Raw genomic sequence first — 18,367 nt, 5'->3', positions numbered from 1 at the left:
ACATATGTAAATTAAGGAAAAAAAAGTGAGCGTGCAAATTGTTATTCGATCAGTCCATACACACTCTCTAAGTTCCCATTCCAATCACGCTTGTTGGAGGAGACGAACTTCTTTAGAAGTTTGATGATGGTCTCATTGAAAGTTTTGGATAGACCATTATCAGTCGGGTTATATGGCTTAGAGGCTATATTTTAAATTCTGAACATGTTATAGAATTTAAAGAATGATCGACAGGAAAACTGTGGACCGTTGTTGTGGACAATCCTTTAAGGGACACGAAATTGATAAATGGCATGGTGTTTCAAGAACATAACCACCTGAGGTGTCTTGACTTCTTCGAGTGGAGTAGCTTCGGTCAATTTGGAGAAGTAATTAGTGATAGCTAGGATGAATCAATGGCCTTTAGCGAATAGTGGGCTACTTAGTCTGATGACATCCATACCCCATGTTTCAGATTACCATGAGGAAATAGTCGGATGCAATTCTTCCGGAGGCTGGAGTAGAAAATCAGTGTGGACTTAACATGCATGACATTGTTTAGTATAAGCCATGACATTTGCTATCATTTTTGGTTAGTAATAGCCCAGACGGCGAAGTCGGCCCTAAAGTTTAGGACCTAGCTAATGAGCTCCACATGTACAGTCATGGGCTTCCTTAAGTGCTTCTTGAGATTTGTTTGGTGATAAACATCAGAGGAGCACACTGTCAAATGATCAACAAAAAAGTGCCTGTATAATAGAATCATAGAAGAAGCACGAAGCCCTTCTTTGGATAGATATTGCTTGCTTCATATTATCTGGTAATATTCTATGCAAGACGTAATTAATGATCAGGAAATGCCAATCATTAGCCTCAAAGTGAGTTGGCATGATATGTACTTTGTTAGCTTTCAGAATTTACTCTAGGGAGCACAATTGATGGCTGGCCACTGTGGTACGTCTAGTAGATTTGGGAGTCAAAGCAAGAGAGCTGCAAGAGATGCCAAAGTATACGCGTGAGTTTTTTAGGCAGGCTACATGACTAACTTAGAAGCCTTTGAATTACTAGGCAAGCTTCGTTACTGTCTTATGGTAGGGTATATGGTCGTAAACTTCAAGGTATTTGATACCCATATCTTGAGCAAGTTTTAGGCTAATTATGAGGGCATTATACTCGGCCACATTATTAGAGCATGGCTCGCTCAATGAGTAAGCCCAAGGAAGGACATGCCCATATGGATCGATCAACACTACCCCCACTCCTTCCATAGTTGCTCATTTCTGACTATGTCTTGACACCCTATCAAAGCAAAGTTGCTATACTTGGTTGTTCAAAGTAACGTTTGACTCAAAGGCTTCATATGGGATGTCTTCACAGAGTTTAGAAGATTTTGGGATGGAGTTATCAGTTAAAAAGTCAGCCGTTGCCTATCCTTTAACCACTTTTTGTGACACAAATTTCACATTGTACTATGAAAGTAGCATACCCCATTTCGCTAGCTTGGAGTTTAGTGATCTAGGAGGATTAACTCTTGAAATGATGTGGATGGATTGTCTAGTGAGGTAGTGTCACATCTTCTAAACTATGAAGAAAAGTGCTAGACACCTTTTTGATTGCATTGTAACAATGCTCGACACCAATCATAGTCTACCTAAGGTAATAAATGGCTTGTTCTTGACTATTGTCATTCTTTTGGACAAGAAGTGCACTTAGAAAGTGATCTTATCCCTAACATAGATCAAGAAGAGTTTACCCGAAATCGGTGCGGATAGGATAAATGGTTGCGTGAGATAATTCTTGATTTCATCAAAAGCTCTTTGATAAGTGTCATCCCAAATGAATGAAACACCTTTTTCATCAGCCTTTGAAACGGTTGATATTTTCCAGACAGATTAGCTATAAATCTATGAATGTAGTCTAATTGTCCTTGCATGTCTTTGAGATTTCTCGGAGATGGCATCTCTCGAATGGCTTTCACATTTTTGAGATCGACATGTATTCCCTTAGATGTTACAATAAATTCAGTAATTTATGTGATGATATCACCAAGAAAGACTTGGTCGGGTTCATCTTGAGCTAATGTTTTCTCATGCTTTTGAACACCTTTCACAAATCATTGACATGACCTTGTTTACGATGACTCTTTATCACGGGGTCATCGGCATAACATTCCATCATCATATGCAAATACTCATAAAAAATTACGTTCATCGCATATAAATAAGTTGCTCTAGCATATTTTAGGCCAAAGGGCATTACAATATAATAGAATACCCCAAGGTGTCCTAAAATCCATGTGGTTTTAATTGTCTGGATGCATTTTGATTTGGTTTTATCCAGAAGACACATCCATGGGTGACATTCTCACAAACCCGCACGTATTGTTAACCATGACATCGATGATAGGAAGAGAGAATTCATCCTTTAGGCAAGTGAGATTAAAATCCCTAAAATCAATATAGATCTGAATCTTACCATTCTTTTTCATTACAACCACGATATTGGCCAACTAATCTAGATGTTTCTCTTTAGGAATGAACCCGCATTCAATGAGTTTGTGGATTTTCTTTTCAATCCTCTCCATCAACTCAGGACGAAAGTGTTGATGTTGCTTGACTGGCTAAATATTAGGTTGATATTAAGGCAATGTACGGCCGCATTATGATCCTGCTCGGACGTGTCTTCGTAACTCCATGCAAAGATATTAATGTATTGCCAAAGGAGTGTTATGAGTTTTTCTTTGTCAGTGAGTGATAAACTCTCGCAGATAAAGATAGGTTTGGGATTAACTTCGTCGCCTATGTTAATTTATATCACTTTATCTTTAGCAGGTGGTTTGCTAATTTCAAAGCGTGACTACACTATTTTTCAAGATGTTTCACGCATGATATGGCTCTAATGATGACATCATAATTCTAACCAGGTGTGTTTGACCTACTTAGAAAATCATCACATGCTAGCCTATTTGTGACTCGAGCCTGAGGGGAAATGTAATGGAGTTCTAACTTGAATGGGACTTCAAGTTCCTAAAGAGGGGACCCATGATATGGGTGTATCTTCTCTTTGGAACTTAACGATCCTCATGGGAGCTTGAGGATAGATGATTCTCATGATAGTATGAGAATAGAGGTGTCAAGCAGTATAAGAGAATGCAGGAGGAAGCATGGAATGAGACGACGAGCAAAAGAATCGAAGTATCTAGTTTTCAGCCTGTGAGTCGACTCATAACAGTCATGAGTCGACTCATCAGGTTGAGTCGACTCATGACTGTCATGAGTCGACTCATCGCTAGCTTTTGTGTTTTGTCCAGTTTCAGATGAGTCGACTCATCTCAGTCATGAGTCGACTCATCGATGGTTTCCTGGTTTGTTTGGGTTTCCGTTCACACGAATTCCTATTGGTTTTGGGCTTGGTTATTTACCAGATTGCCACCCTCGTTTGTACACCTATATAAAGGATTGTTTTAGGGTTTCTAAAGAATCAGAGGTAATTAAGAGAGATTCTAATCATTATATTTGGGTTTAGTGAGAATTGAGAGTTTGTTCTCGATTCTAATGAGATTGTGAGAGAGGGATTGTAATCTTTTCATACTCATAATCTAGAGAAGGTAATTTCCTTTGCCATATACTGAATTGTGCTTGTGTTTCTGTCATCCTCTTCTCAACCCACCTTTGATAATTATACTGAATTGTGCTTGTGTTTCTGTCATCCTCTTCTCAACCCACCTTTGATAATTCTGCGATCAAAGGTTCTCGCACGGCAACTCGTATCAATAATTACCTACCCCACTCCTCTTGGGACGACCCATCTCTCACCACACACTTCTCTCGATGTACAAGTGTATTACAATGTAATCTACACAATTAGGTTTACGAATACAACAATGGTTGTTCTCTACAATGGACAAGAACTCAATTAAGCTCACTCTCAATTGTTACAACTCCCCATAACCCAATTATATAATGTATGCAAATACAATAAGCTCCATGGTTGTGTATGTAAGCAATGAGAAAATCAATCATAAACTCAATGTAAATCCTAGCTTGATAAAATGATAAACAACAAATAATTAATATAAAGCTAGTATTGAGTTTATAAATTCTTCTCTGAAGAAATAAGATGGAGAGATGGATTAAAATGAAGCTCAAACAATGTAGATAATCTCCTCAACTTGTGAAACAATCTTCACAAACCAAACAAACTTTAAACAAAACTTAAACCCTTGTTAAAACTATTTTAAACTTGTTTTAAAATATTCCATTGGTTCCTCTGGTAGTGGGGGGTTTGAGGGTTTATATAGGAAGAGAAAACAATAGCCAGAACCCTACGAAAATCAGCAAAATCTCCCAAAAACCAAGCCGACTGACGAGCGGCGTCAGCCGACTGATAAACTGAACATCGTATTCAAATACGAGCTTATCAGTCGACTGACATATATTTTTAGTCCACTGAAAAACTTCAATCGACTAGTTAGTCGACGGAAACAGAACAGAGACTAAATGAATATCCCAGGCACTTTCTTCAGTCGACTCATCAGTCGACTGACTTCATCAGTCGACTGATAACAGGTTATCAGCCTGATATGGTTTTGAAAGTGAGTTTCAATGCTCTATTAAAAATAGTAATAAATTCCAAAAATATAAAACTTTGGGAAATGATTGTAGACATGATAATGAATATGCTACAAAGACTGGTTTTCAAAAATCTCTTCCCATTTGTAAAATATCATCATTTTACAAAATAATCCAAAACATGTAAATGTACAATACTTGTTTTTGACATTTGACATAAACCATGTTTTGAAACATTATAAACTTGATTTTATAGACTTGAAGAAAGATGTAAACTATTGTTATGAAGTCTATAAACAATAAATATAGTATTTTAACAAAATACACATATAATGCACTAAAACATGATTTCATTGAATTAAATAGACTTGATATTGATGAAATCATATATAGGCATATAAACATGAAACAAGTATGAATTTTCCAATTATATTTATCTGTTTCATATTTAAACTTGAAAACCAAAACAAAGACACTAAATATGAAAGATGTAATTTCATATTTATATAAGTTTGAAAACCAATAACATGTATGTATATATATAGCTATATATATACAAAACCAAAGCGTGTATGTGTGTATATGATTGATCTTAAAGTACTAACACACATAATATAAAAACCTAAACTAAATTACCCAAGTTTGATCTTGATCTTCAATAAGCTCTACTTGGTACACTTGCGAATGAAGCTTGAACTTAGAACTTCAACTTGAATTGCAAGGCTTCAACCACTATTCCGCCAACCTCTATTGGATATGATCGTGAATGCTTGATTCCATCCATACTCCAACGTGTTGTTTGTCTACAATAAATAGAAAACCACAAACACTAGACAAATAACATTAGTCGTAAATTGTTTGTTAAACATCATCAAAACAAAAAAGCCAACTACTTTGACCGAAGTTTGTTTGGCTTGAGGTGAAGCTCAAATTATCTTCGGCGAAGGTTGACATTACAAACTAGGGGTTCGAATTGGACTCTAAGTTTACATTGTGGCGAATTTTATGGCAACTTCTCATCCTGTTTGGGGTCTTTTGTATTGTAATTGACACATATTTCAATAAAAAAGATTACAATAAAATAAAAAAATTTATATTTCTTAGGGTACTTTTCCGTGTGCCGATGGAGTGTCGATCTCTTACCTTTGACGATCCGACTAAGACAACAGGTCTCTGGCTATTGGTCTCGGACTTAGTTGCTCAGAAGATAACTCAATCTTCTCTTAGAACCAAAGTAGAAGAAAACTATGCATATATGGTTTGGCGATATGAGTGTTCTACATTGAATGAACAATCTCCTCCTTATTTTATAGACTCAAAAAGAGAGAGTTAATGTCTTTTAATTGTGGAATAAGTGACCATCAAGATAGGAGATAGTGGGAGAGCGGTTATCCCATTGTAAATAGCTTTCAAATGGTTAAATGACAAAGTTCGCTGGTTCGGCGAGACTCGTTGAAGATGTTTGGAGGAGGCTCACTTGGACATATGTGAGCCTTCTTCGAAATCATGGACGACGTCACCCATGTGGGTAGCTCCGTGCGAAGTTCGCTAATTAATTGGTTGGCAAACTTTGCTGGCGAGATTAAATAATTGGCAAATTTCACCTATGGCTTCGAATCTAGCACATAATTTAATTCGTGACTGAGTTCACATATTTTTTAAGGCGAGCTTCGCTATAGCTTGTAGTGGGCTCGAGTTTGAGTCCATTTGAAGCGTTTAGCCCTTGGACATCCACTTCTTGGATATAAACTGAATATTAGCCTGGATGAAAAATATATTTTAACTGTCTACAAGATCCATAGTTAAAATATATTTGGTTGGGTCGAGTCGAGATGAGCTGTGTGGCTGAGTTCGCATATTTTTTAAGGCGAGCTTCGCTATAGCTTGTAGTGGGCTCGAGTTTTTAGTCCATTTGAAGCGTTTAGCCCTTGGACATCCACTTCTTGGATATAAACTGAATATTAGCCTGGATGAAAAATATATTTTAACTGTCTACAAGATCCATAGTTAAAGGCATATATTCATTTCAACAACTAGATAATTATTATTTATTATTTTTTGTTTTTTAAATTCTAAGTACTGCATAATTGATTTAATTCGTACCTTCATAACAAGAATCAATTTATCATTTGACTCACAATTTTCACGGTTATAGGTTCATGGATCCCTTGACTCAAGGTGACTATCCTTTCAACATGCGTGCACTTGTTGGGGACCGTTTACCAAAATTCACACAAGAGCAATCTGAAATGATAAGAGGATCCTTTGACTTCCTTGGACTAAATTATTATACAACAAACTATGCTAACAGTATTTCCTTATTGGCCAATGTTAATGTCAGTTATGATGGCGATCGACACGCATTTCAGACAGGTAATTGTTAGGTACTACTGGTTTAAATTATATTCTTCTCCATATTAAATATTATTGCTTCCGAGGTTATTTTTTGCAATTACTTATGTCTTCGTGATGAAACAAGAAAATTTCATGTTTGTGTCTGCGTGTATGCACATATGTGGATATGCGAGACAACTTTTTAGTGATTTTCCAAAAAATTATAGCCATATTAAAGTAATACTCTTCTTCATTTGGATGTCCAAGTTGCTAACTTTAGGCAAATTGAACATGCAATTTCTTCTCCACATTAATTTGTTTTAGCTGAGGAAATAATGCTCATTGATATAAAGTGCTTGACATCTACTCTTTTCATCATTTGCATCTCTTCCTAAGTACTACAAGTTAAAATTTTTTTGCTACATGCTACCTGACATTGGCAGTCTAGTACTTTTTTATCGTTGTTTCTCAGGGATTCCTTGAGCATACAGATAAATATTCCTTCATTACCATGTAATATGTATCAATGTATCTTAAGTTTATTAACCATACTTAATTAGAACTCATTGACTCCAGTGGAATTATTTCTGGTAAAGAACAAATTAGAACAAATAAATAACAAGAAAAACAATAGCTTTATTTCCTTTTTTTCCATTGAATTCATATACACCTTTCTTCAACTTGTAGTTTTTTCAGAAAATTGTTTTCGTGTACTGATTAAATTTTCTATTCATCAGGTGAGCACCAAGGTATACTGGTTGGTCCTAAGGTATGACATTTACACTGGCACAGCCCCAAAATATCATGTAGAAAGTTAAGCATGTATGCGTGTCGAAAACGAAACATCCAGGTTTTGTCAGGCATGCGTGCCTAATGCAGCCAAACCTCCAAACCCACTCACCCACTTTATTTGACAATTGAAAAAGAAAACAAAAGAGCGGGCACCATAGCATAGTAAATTTATTATTATTTTATTATGCATAGTGTTTTTTCAAAAACTATAAATAGGTTCCAAATCTTTAAGGAAAAAATCATCGCAGAAACAACTTCTTATATAGAAGAGTGAGAGAAAAAACAGAGAGAATTTCTCCTTGTAAAGAGAGAGTTTGTAACTCCAGAGTTTTCTCCTCATAGTAGATTCTTCTATCCTTACCCGTAGACGTAGGCAATCAAGTGTCGAACCACGTAAATCTGTGTGTCCAACTTATTATCTCTATTTTGCTCTACTATTACTGCGATCCTGCTCTATTAGGCCCCGGGTTTGTCCCAACAAGTGGTATCAAAGCCAACTTAGGGTACTTGTATATATCTACTTATCGTATGCTCTGTGGCCGCCACTAAAAGTGAATCCTTCACATCAGAAAATAAGTTAGGTTATCATTTACCTTTTGAAGGTGACGGGTACTATTCACGAGTACGGCATTGTTCAAAAATACAGTACTATTCACAAGTACGGTACTATTCATTAATACGATTACTGTTTATTAATATAGTTACTATTTACGTGAAATAATAAGAAGTTACTGTTCGTGGTAGAAGCAATGGCGGCAAAGTTGAAGATCGAGAAATTCAACGAGAGTAATTTCTCACTGTGGAAGTTGAAAATAAAGGTTATCTTAAGAAAAGATAATTGCCTGTCTGTCATTAGTGCAAGGCCGAACGACATCACAGATGATAAGAAGTTGAACGAGATGGAGAAAATGCTATATGAGGCGAAATCCATGCACAATAAAATCTTCTTAAAAAGGAGACTTTACACTCTTAGGATGGCGGAATCTACATCGATGACCGACTACATCAACACCCTAAACACATTGTTCTCCCAACTCACAACGTTGGGGTATACAGTTGGTGCGAATGAACGTGCAGAACTTCTACTTCAGAGTCTACCTGACTCATATGATCAACTCATCATCAGCCAGACAAACAACGTCCTCACGGACAATCTTGTCTTTGACAATGTTGCAGCCTCTGTTTTGGAGGAAGAAAATCGGCGTAAGAACAAGGAAGACAGGCAGGCAAGTTCTCAACAAGAGGAGGCTTTAACGATGACGAGAGGAAGATCAACGAAACGTGGCTCCAGTGGGAGTCATACCCATGGTAGATCCAAATCAAGAAGTAAGAACAATGTCAAATGCTACAACTGTGGCAAAAGAGGGCACATCAAATCGGAGTGTTGACACAATAAGAAGAGTGGAGATAAAAAGTCTTCAGAGCCATCAACATCTCAAGGATGCGTTGTCAGCACATCAGACGATGATGAAATTCTATTCAGTGGAGCAACCACTGTTGATGAAGGCGGAAAGAGGTTTGTTGATGTCTGGCTTCTAGATTCAGCAGCCTCCTGGCACATGACCTCTCGAAGAGAATGGTTTGACAAATATGAACCTATCTCAGGAGGATCTGTATTCATGGGTAATGATCATGCCTTAGAGATTTCTGGTATTAGCACTATCAAAATCAAAACGTTTGATGATACAATACGCACCATTCAAGATGTGCAACATGTGAAGAGCTTGAAGAAGAATCTATTGTCTTTGGGACAATTAGATGAGCTGGGTGCAAGACTCATATCGAAAATAGGATCATGAAGATTGTTAGAGGGGCGCTTGTGGTGATAAAAGGAAAAAAGATAACTTCAAATCTGTACATGCTCAAGGGAGAGACTCTGCAGGAAGCTGATTCATGTGTGGCATCAACCAGCCGTGGAGAAGAACAAACCATGATGTGGCATCATAAGTTAGACCACATGTCAGAACGAGGCTTGAAGGTTCTCTCCGATTAGAAGCTGCTTCTTGGACTTAATTCAGTAGCTCTTTCATTCTGCGAGCATTGTGTTACAAGCAAGCAGCATCGATTGAAGTTCAACACATCGAGTTCTAGAAGGAAGGCTATTCTAGAACTGGTTCATTCTGATGTATGGCAAGCACCAGTTACATCTTTAGGAGGAGCAAAGTACTTTGTGTCCTTTATTAATGAGTACTCCAGGAGATGTTGGGTGTATCCTATCAAGAAGAAGGCGGATGTGTTCTCAGTCTTTAAAGCCTACAAAGCGCGTGTCGAGATTAAATCTAAGAAAAAGATCAAGTGCTTGAGGTCAGATAATGGAGGAGAATACACAGACGTTGAATTTCTAGCATTCTTCAAGCATGAAGGCATCAAAAGACAATTTAGCACTGCTTATACTCCTCAACAAAATGGAGTAGCGGAGCGGATGAACAGAGCTCTGTTGGAAAGAACAAGAGCTATGTTGGCAACTTCAAATCTGGATAAAGTCTTTTGGACGAAAACAGTAAAAACCACCTGTTATGTGGTAAATTGATCTTCATCAATTACAATACAATTGAAGACGCCGATGGAGATGTGGACTGGCAAACCAACTGATTATTCCAACCTCCATATATATGGAAGTCTAGTGTACGTAATGTTGTTAGACCCTAGAGGGGGGTGATTAGGGTCTTATGCTAATCTAATCCGATTATATGCCAATTAAAAACTAATTAACAAGTTATCCTAGCAAGTATGAAATACAATAATATATGTGAGCTAGGATAAGCAATATGAACAAGGGATATATCCTAGTAATAAGATATACTATGAGTTATATACAATGATATGAAACTTAGGGTGATATAAACATAAACAAGATAAACAAGATAGTGGATAATATGAACTAAGAGCAAATGACAAAGGCGATATAAACAATAAGCATGAATGTAAAAGAACGCCAATGACAAACTCAAACACACGATATGATCACGGAGTTCGGACCTTCCGTCCTACGTCTCCGCTCCCCACTCCCGGGGAGAATTCCACTATCACAACCGGGTTTTCTACGTTCATCTGAACAATGTTTACACATCACAGTATCGGTTTTCAACGCTCACCGATCAACGTCACTCCTCACAATCGGTTTTTTAGTTCACCAAAAACTTCACATCACACTCGGTTTCTAGCCCACCGAAAACCTAACAATCTCACAATGTAACAAATATAAATTGTTCTCTAATATGGATGAGAACACAATAAAAGCTCACACTCAATGTTACAACTCTCACAACCCTAATATATTATGAATGCAAATACAATAAGCTCAAAGTGGGTGTGTGTAACAATGAGTGAAATCAAAATCAAACTAAACTTAAATATAAAATCTAGCTTAAGAACAATGATAATCAAACAAGTATGTAAATGTAAAGCTAGAGTTGAGTTTAGGAAAACTTCTCTAGATCAAGATGGAGAGATGGAGAAATGAGCCCAAAACAAGAAGATAATCTCCTCCACTTGTGAAAACCAAAACAGATTAAACCAAACCCTTAAACAAGCTTAAAACAAGCTTAAACCCTTTTTCAAACCCTTATTTAAAAAACTTCTTTTCTTGGTTGAAAACTGAGATCAAAGAGAGTATTTATATCCTCCAAAACCTCAGCTAAAAATCCCAAGTCAAAAGACAAAAACAGCCCCAGCAAACAGCTCAGAGAAATAGCCGTTGGAAGCCAACGGATCTATTGTCGGTCGACCGGAAATTCTGTCGGTCGACCGATGGAGAGCAAAAACACGCAGATCAGCTTTGGACAATCATCGGTCGACCGGTGCGGTCGACCGATGGAGCTTTCGGTCGACCGGACCGGTCGACCGATAGACTCTCTGTCGCCCAGTGATGAAAGATTAAATGATCGGTCGACCGGTGTGGTCGACCAAAAACTTATATAACAGAAAACTTATTTGCTGATTTTAAAACCCTGTTTAAAAATATCAAATAAATTCCAAAAAATTTAAAACTTTGGGGAATGATTATAGACATGATAATAAACTGATTTGCTGATTTTAAAACCCTATTTAAAAATATCAAATAAATTCCAAAAAATATAAAACTTTGGTTATCAGAAAGGACCCCCCAAATGAAAAATATCATCATTTTGCAAAATAGTCCAAAACACGAAAATGTAAACATATGAATTTTGACATTTAGGCTAAACCTTGTTTTGAAACTTTGCACAATGATTATATAGACTTAATAAAATATGTATATGATTGTTATTAAGTCCATAAACTGAGAAAAAAATATTTTCACAAATACAATAGAAAATGAAACCTATGAGTATGTATACGAAGATATATTTGTTTCATATCTAAGTAGATAAACCAAATCACAATAATAAATATGAAACATGTAATTTCATATTTATAAACATGAAAACCAAAACATATGTATATATATATGTATATATAAATATATATAAATACGAAGAAACCAATAAATGTGAGTGTATAGATATTAAGCTTAACGTATTAAACACACATAATATAAACCTATACTAAATTACCCAAGCTTGATCTTGATCTTCATTGTAGCTCAACTTGGTACACGTTGCGGATGAAGCTTGAACTTGATCTTTAACTTGAATTGTATGTAGCTTCACTCCACAAATCCGCCAACCTCCTCTTGATATGATCGTGTAGGCTCAATCCATCCAACCTCCAACTCGTTGTTTGCCTAGAATAAATACGAAAACACAAACACTAGACAAACAACATTAGTTGTAAATTGTTTGTTAAACATCATCAAAACAAGATGGCCAACAATGTACAATGCCCAAGAAATTACAAAGCTGGATTCAAAATCCAGAAAATGTATATTCTTGGGGTATGCTGATGGAGTAAAGGGGTATCGCCTGTGGGATCCCACTGCCCACAAGGTTATTATCAGCAGAGATGTTATCTTTATAGAGAACCAACTACAAAGTGAAGAGAAAGAAAGCAGTTCGAGAAAGGACTTAGAGACTGTAGCTGTTCAGGTAGAAGATGATCCGAATTCTTCTGAAGCAACACCGAAGCATGATGTACAAGAACCAGTCGAGTTAGAGGCTCTAGAAGTTCGAAGATCAACTCATGAGAGAAGACCACCGACTTGGTTCTCGGAGTATATTACGGAGAGTAATGTTACATACTGTCTTCTAACAGAATATGAAGAGCCATCAACTTTTCATGAAGCTATAAAAGGTACAGATGCATCTTTGTGGATGACAGCAATGCAGGAAGAAATTGAAGCTCTCCATAAGAACAAGACTTGGGAACTTGTGTCACTGCCACATGGAAGAAAGACTATTGGAAACAAATGGGTCTACAAGATCAAGTGAAATGGTGATGATCAGGTGGAGCGATATCATGCTAGATTAGTGGTAAAAGGATATTCTCAGAAAGAAGGTATTGATTTTAATGAAATATTTTCTCCTGTAGTTTGACTTGCAACAGTCCGAATAGTCCTGGCTATGAGTGCTATATTTAACTTACTTCTAGAGCAGCTAGATGTGAAAACAACATTTCTTCATAGAGATCTTGAAGAAGAAATTTACATGCTCCAGCCAGAAGGTTTTGAAGAAAAAGGAAAAGAGAACTTGGTTTGCAGATTGAACAAATCTCTGTACGGTCTAAAGCAGACGCCGATGTGTTGGTATAAGAGATTTGATTCATTCATCTTGAGCCTTGGATACAGAAGACTTAATTCAAACCCTTGTGCATATTTCAAGAGGTTTGGTAAAAATAACTTTGTTATCTTATTGTTGTATGTTGACGATATGTTGGTTGCAGGTCCTAACAAAGATCGCATCTAAGAATTAAAGGCTCAGTTAGCTAGGGAATTTAAAATAAAGGATTTAGGATCTGCAAACAAGATTCTAGGGATGCAAATTTATCGAGACAGAATTAATAGGAAGATTTGACTTTCTCAAAAGAACTATTTGAAGAAAATTTTGCGGCGCTTTAACATGCAAGATTGTAAGTCAATTTCTACCCCACTTCCTGTTAATTTCAAGTTATCCTCCAGTATGAGTCCTAGCAGTGAAGAAGAGAGGATGAAGATATCTCGAGTACCGTATGCATCAGCAGTGGGAAGATTAATGTTCGCTATGATTTGTACAAGACCAGACATTGCACAAGCAGTGGGAGTGGATAGTCGATACATGACAAATCCTGATAAAGAGCATTAGAATGCTGTAAAGAGGGTTCTAATATACATTCAAGGAACCTCAAATGTTGCATTATGTTATGGTGGATCTGATTTTATTGTCAGTGGATATGTTGATTCTGATTATGCAGGTGATCGTGATAATAGAAAATCTACAACAGGTTATGTGTTTATACTTGCTGGCGGAGCTGTAAGCTGTGTTTCAGAACTGCAGTCAGTTGTGACTACATCAATAACAAAAACAGAATATGTAGCAGCTACACAAGCTAGTAAAGAGGCGATGTGGTTGAAGATGGTGCTGGAAGAACTCGGCTATGAACAAAAGAAGATTTCTCTATTTTGTGACAGTCAGAGTGCTTTATATTTGGCAAGAAATCTAGCTTTTCATTCAAAGACCAAACACATTCGAGTTCAGTACCACTTCGTTCATGAGAAAGTGGAAGAAGGAACAATCGATATGCAGAAAATTCACACCAAAGACAACCTAACTGATTTTTTGATAAAAAAGTTAGTACTGACAAATTTACTCGGTGTCGATCCTCTTGTGGTCTGTCAGAGACGTAAGCAACATGAAAATAACATGATAGAAAAAATGGTGTGAAGATATGATTGATACTCAATCAAATCTTCAAGTAGGAGATTGTCAGGCATGCGTGCCTAATGCAGCCAAACCTCCAAACCCACTCACCCACTTTTTTGACAATTGAAAAATAAAACAAAAGAGTGGGCCCACAACATAGTAAATTTATTATTATTTTATTATGCATAGTATTTTTTCAAAAACTATAAATAGGCTCCAAATCCTTAAGGAAAAAATCATTCCAGAAACAACTTCTTATATAGAAGAGTGAGAGAGAAAGAACAGAGAGAATTTCTCCTTGTAAAGAGAGAGAGTTTGTAACTCTAGAGTTTTCTCCTCATAGTGGATTCTTCTATCCTTGCCCGTGGACGTAGGCAATTAAATGCCGAACTACATAAATCTGTGTGTTCAACTTATTATCTCTATTTTGCTCTACTATTACTGCGATCCTACTCTATAAGCCCTGGGTTTGTCCCAACAGGTTTCAGTTAGGATCAGTTTCTCTGAAGAATGAAAGGCTGTGCTACAATTTAACGTCATGAATCCTTAAAGCATGAATCCCTGAACTACTACGCACTATTCAAGAACTTGAAAATAATTAAAGCATACTAGCTAATTGCACTTGAAATAATATATCTAAACAATGCATGCTCTTCACATCATATAACTGTTTAGACTCATCAAAACTTATGCTAAACTTCAGGCTGCTTCAGACTGGCTCTTCATCTACCCTCCAGGAATTAGGCGACTCTTGCTCTATATAAAGAACAAGTACAACAATCCAAATATTTACATTACAGAAAATGGTACATGATCAGTAAACTTGAAGTACTATTTCTAGACATGAATACATCTACAAAGCTAAATTCTTATTAATATATTCATAGGAGTGGATGAGGCAAACAATGCAATGTCTCCACTAGAACAAAACTTGAAGGACGACATGAGAGTAGACTACTATAGACAACACTTGTCATTTGTCCGAAGAGCTATAAGGTATGTTTCAATACATACAAGCAAAATAGAAGGTGCTTTAATTATACAATCCACCGTTTAGTGATCATGGTTTGTTGATCTTGCACTGTGCAATATTTGCAGGGAGGGAGTGAATGTCAAAGGGTATTTCGCATGGTCAATGTTTGATAACTTTGAATGGATTGATGGCTACACAGTTCGGTTTGGACTTTACTATGTTGATTACAAGACAATGACTAGATATCCGAAGAGCTCTGCTCTTTGGTTACATGAGTTTCTTAAAAAGTGATCAGATATCACCTAGTAAATGTGAAAGTGGACGTTTTACTCTTTTGGTTACTGATAAAGAAAGTGAATAAAAGGCAAACAAAGTGTAAGATCTGTCAGTAACAAGTGATATTTGAAGTTGCGCTGCGATTTAGCCAATATCGTATGTGATCTATTATTAGGGTTTAGTTTGGAATCGTCATGAATATCTCAGAATAATCAAATCAACAAAGCAAACAAGAGATTTAACATGGCCGATCGAGAGAATCTTCCTTATCCTTAAGATAATATTCTCTCTACCTAATGAAATTAAAATTTTCATTGCCATGAGCTTCAAAACCTTCTACATATTAACTCAAGCATACCCGAGTGCTACATATCTCCAAAGCACATAATCATGAAAATCGAAAACAAACAACCACCTGATACAATGTATACACCCAGTCCTGATTCTTATAAGACCCAGAACAATGAAATATAGCAACAAACGCAGAATTTGAGCATTCTCACAATATCCCCAGTGCTTCCCTTCACACCACCTAGCCTCTTGTTGTGATCAAAACAAAGAGCATAGACTGTAGCAGATAATGCAAACAAATTGATCAACATATTCCAATGGCAACTCCTAAACGTAAAATGAAGCCATATCATAACTTCATTCCACACAAAATTACAGGAGAAAAACAAATACTCTTGAGTTTCCTGCTCCTACTCAGATAGATAACACCTATTATGCTTAGGAATGTTTAACATTTGCCCAGATAGTTCTATACCAACATTGCCTTGATGATTATTCTGTAGGTCATCATAAAATCAAAAAAGTTTCAGTTTGCCTCAAACTCAACAGCTTTGCAATGTAGCCATAGCATTGTTAGTAGATCCCTCACCTTTGATTCTCATGCCCTTGCTCTCCAAATTTGTTTCCATGCCAAATAATCATCGATCGTAGCTTGTACTGTCAAGCATTATTTGCCTTTTTAAGTAATTAGCCTGGATCCATTTGATATAGATGAGATCTTTTTTCAAATGGATATGCCAAATAAGCTTCAGTATAGTAGTAATACTCCATGTAGTAGCAGAGAAGATATTCAATATTTACTCCATGTTATTATTAGTGCAAAGAACTTTCCATACCAAAGGAATTTTTAAAGAACCACGAGCTCCCCCTTGAAAAATCACCTACATGATTCATCCACTTTATGTAACGTCCTCTCAGGCGAAAGATAAGAACTCGACCAAAACGCTTGAACACCCATCGACGCACTCTTAACCAACTGTAATCTCCCAGAGTATGTGAGTTTTCTGGTCTCCCAAATATGGAAATTTTAAGTGATCCATATTATCAAGATTCTTCCACAATCATACACTGACAGTCTCTTGGTCACCATCTGTAGACTCAAGTATCTAATAGGAAAAGCCCCAGTTGTTAGGATATGTGAAGCTCAACTATCAGACCTGTCCTATACTTCAGAACGAAGAGGAAACAAGGAGGAACAAGAGGAACAGGATCGATGACGATGAAGTTCAAGCAAACCGACAAAGAACGCAGTTTTACTGCGTCGCGGTCGACCGCGCATGGCGCGGCGGTTGACCGCCAACGTGCAAAGCCCTAGAGGGGGGTGATTAGGGTCAAGAGGCTATAATTATGCAATAAAATTAAGACAAGCAAACCACAGTATTCTAATGCAAACAAAATAGAGGAGATATGGTTAGGAATCATTATCCTGTGACGCGCGATATGTTAACGAGGTTCGGTCCGCTGACCTACGTCCCCGCTCCCCACTCTCGAGGAGAAATCCACTACACAACCCGGTTTGGAAGCCGAAACTTCGTCTACACAGCGATCCCCACACGATCTCACACTACACAGTTTGATCTACACAAGATCACACTCCCTCACAGTTGATCTACACAAGATCACACTCATAAGATAGTAGAAATGGTGTAAGACTCTCTCTACTGAAGCTGGGAAGTGAACACACAAAAACTCAGTGAAAACATGTTTGGAAAATATAAGCTCTGAGAAAAAAACAGCGTCACTGGTTTTTACAAAAGCTGGGACACTGAGGAAGAAGAGGTGGAGTTTAAATAGGAGAACAACAGCTGTTTAAACCCATTCCTTAATCCTCCAAAATCTGGAACAAAACGTCGCTGAGATCTGTACTGAGCGGCGCCACAAAAAGGACACAATTACCGTTTGAATAATACAGCGGTCGACCGGCGGAAATTACGGTCGACCAATGGAAATGTTCGGTCGACCGACGGAAAATTCGGTCGACCGCTAACCAGATCAGAAATGAGAAAAACAAGCAGAGACTTGTCCGGTCGACCGGCCCGGTCGATCGAAGGAAGCTCTCGGTCGATCGCGGCGGTCGACCGATGAACTCTCTGTTGCCCAGAGAGGAATGAACATAAGTGCGGTCAACCGGTACACTCGACCGTATTCTGATACATCCCAAAAACACTGTTTTGACTCAACAAAAATATGAAACTTTGTAAAATATTTTTAATGCTAAAAACAAACTTTTTGGAAAAGGAATTTTGCAGATAAGTCCTCATACTTATGAAAAATAGAATTTTGTGAAAAACGCTTGAAAACAAGTATGAAAACGTGTGTGTGTGATATCCCAATAGCTTCAAGTGAAGTCAATAACTCTTTGCCTACATTCTATTATTAGAGAGAGAAAAATAAAA

At 37.1% G+C, this 18,367-nt stretch overlaps 1 protein-coding gene across 1 annotated transcript in view; it reads left to right on the top strand.

Annotated features, from left to right (window-relative positions):
- LOC109827681 (beta-glucosidase 12-like) overlaps window positions 1-15,832 on the top strand; it is a 40,093-nt gene extending 24,261 nt beyond the window's left edge. Inside the window, exons 7-11 of the mRNA XM_020394691.1 lie at window positions 6,706-6,923; window positions 7,622-7,653; window positions 15,135-15,237; window positions 15,319-15,427; window positions 15,530-15,832. Of these exons, the coding sequence (XP_020250280.1) occupies window positions 6,706-6,923; window positions 7,622-7,653; window positions 15,135-15,237; window positions 15,319-15,427; window positions 15,530-15,695 (628 nt within the window). The 3' untranslated portion in view covers window positions 15,696-15,832. The remainder of the gene's footprint in view (window positions 1-6,705; window positions 6,924-7,621; window positions 7,654-15,134; window positions 15,238-15,318; window positions 15,428-15,529) is intronic.
- The last annotated feature ends 2,535 nt before the right edge of the window (window positions 15,833-18,367 follow it).

The sequence above is a fragment of the Asparagus officinalis genome, unplaced genomic scaffold (genome assembly GCF_001876935.1).
Source record: "Asparagus officinalis unplaced genomic scaffold, Aspof.V1 AsparagusV1_Un357, whole genome shotgun sequence".
In the NCBI taxonomy this organism is placed as follows: domain Eukaryota; kingdom Viridiplantae; phylum Streptophyta; class Magnoliopsida; order Asparagales; family Asparagaceae; genus Asparagus; species Asparagus officinalis.
The sequence above is the reverse complement of the archived record's forward strand: the minus strand, read 5'-3'. Positions and strand labels throughout refer to the sequence as shown.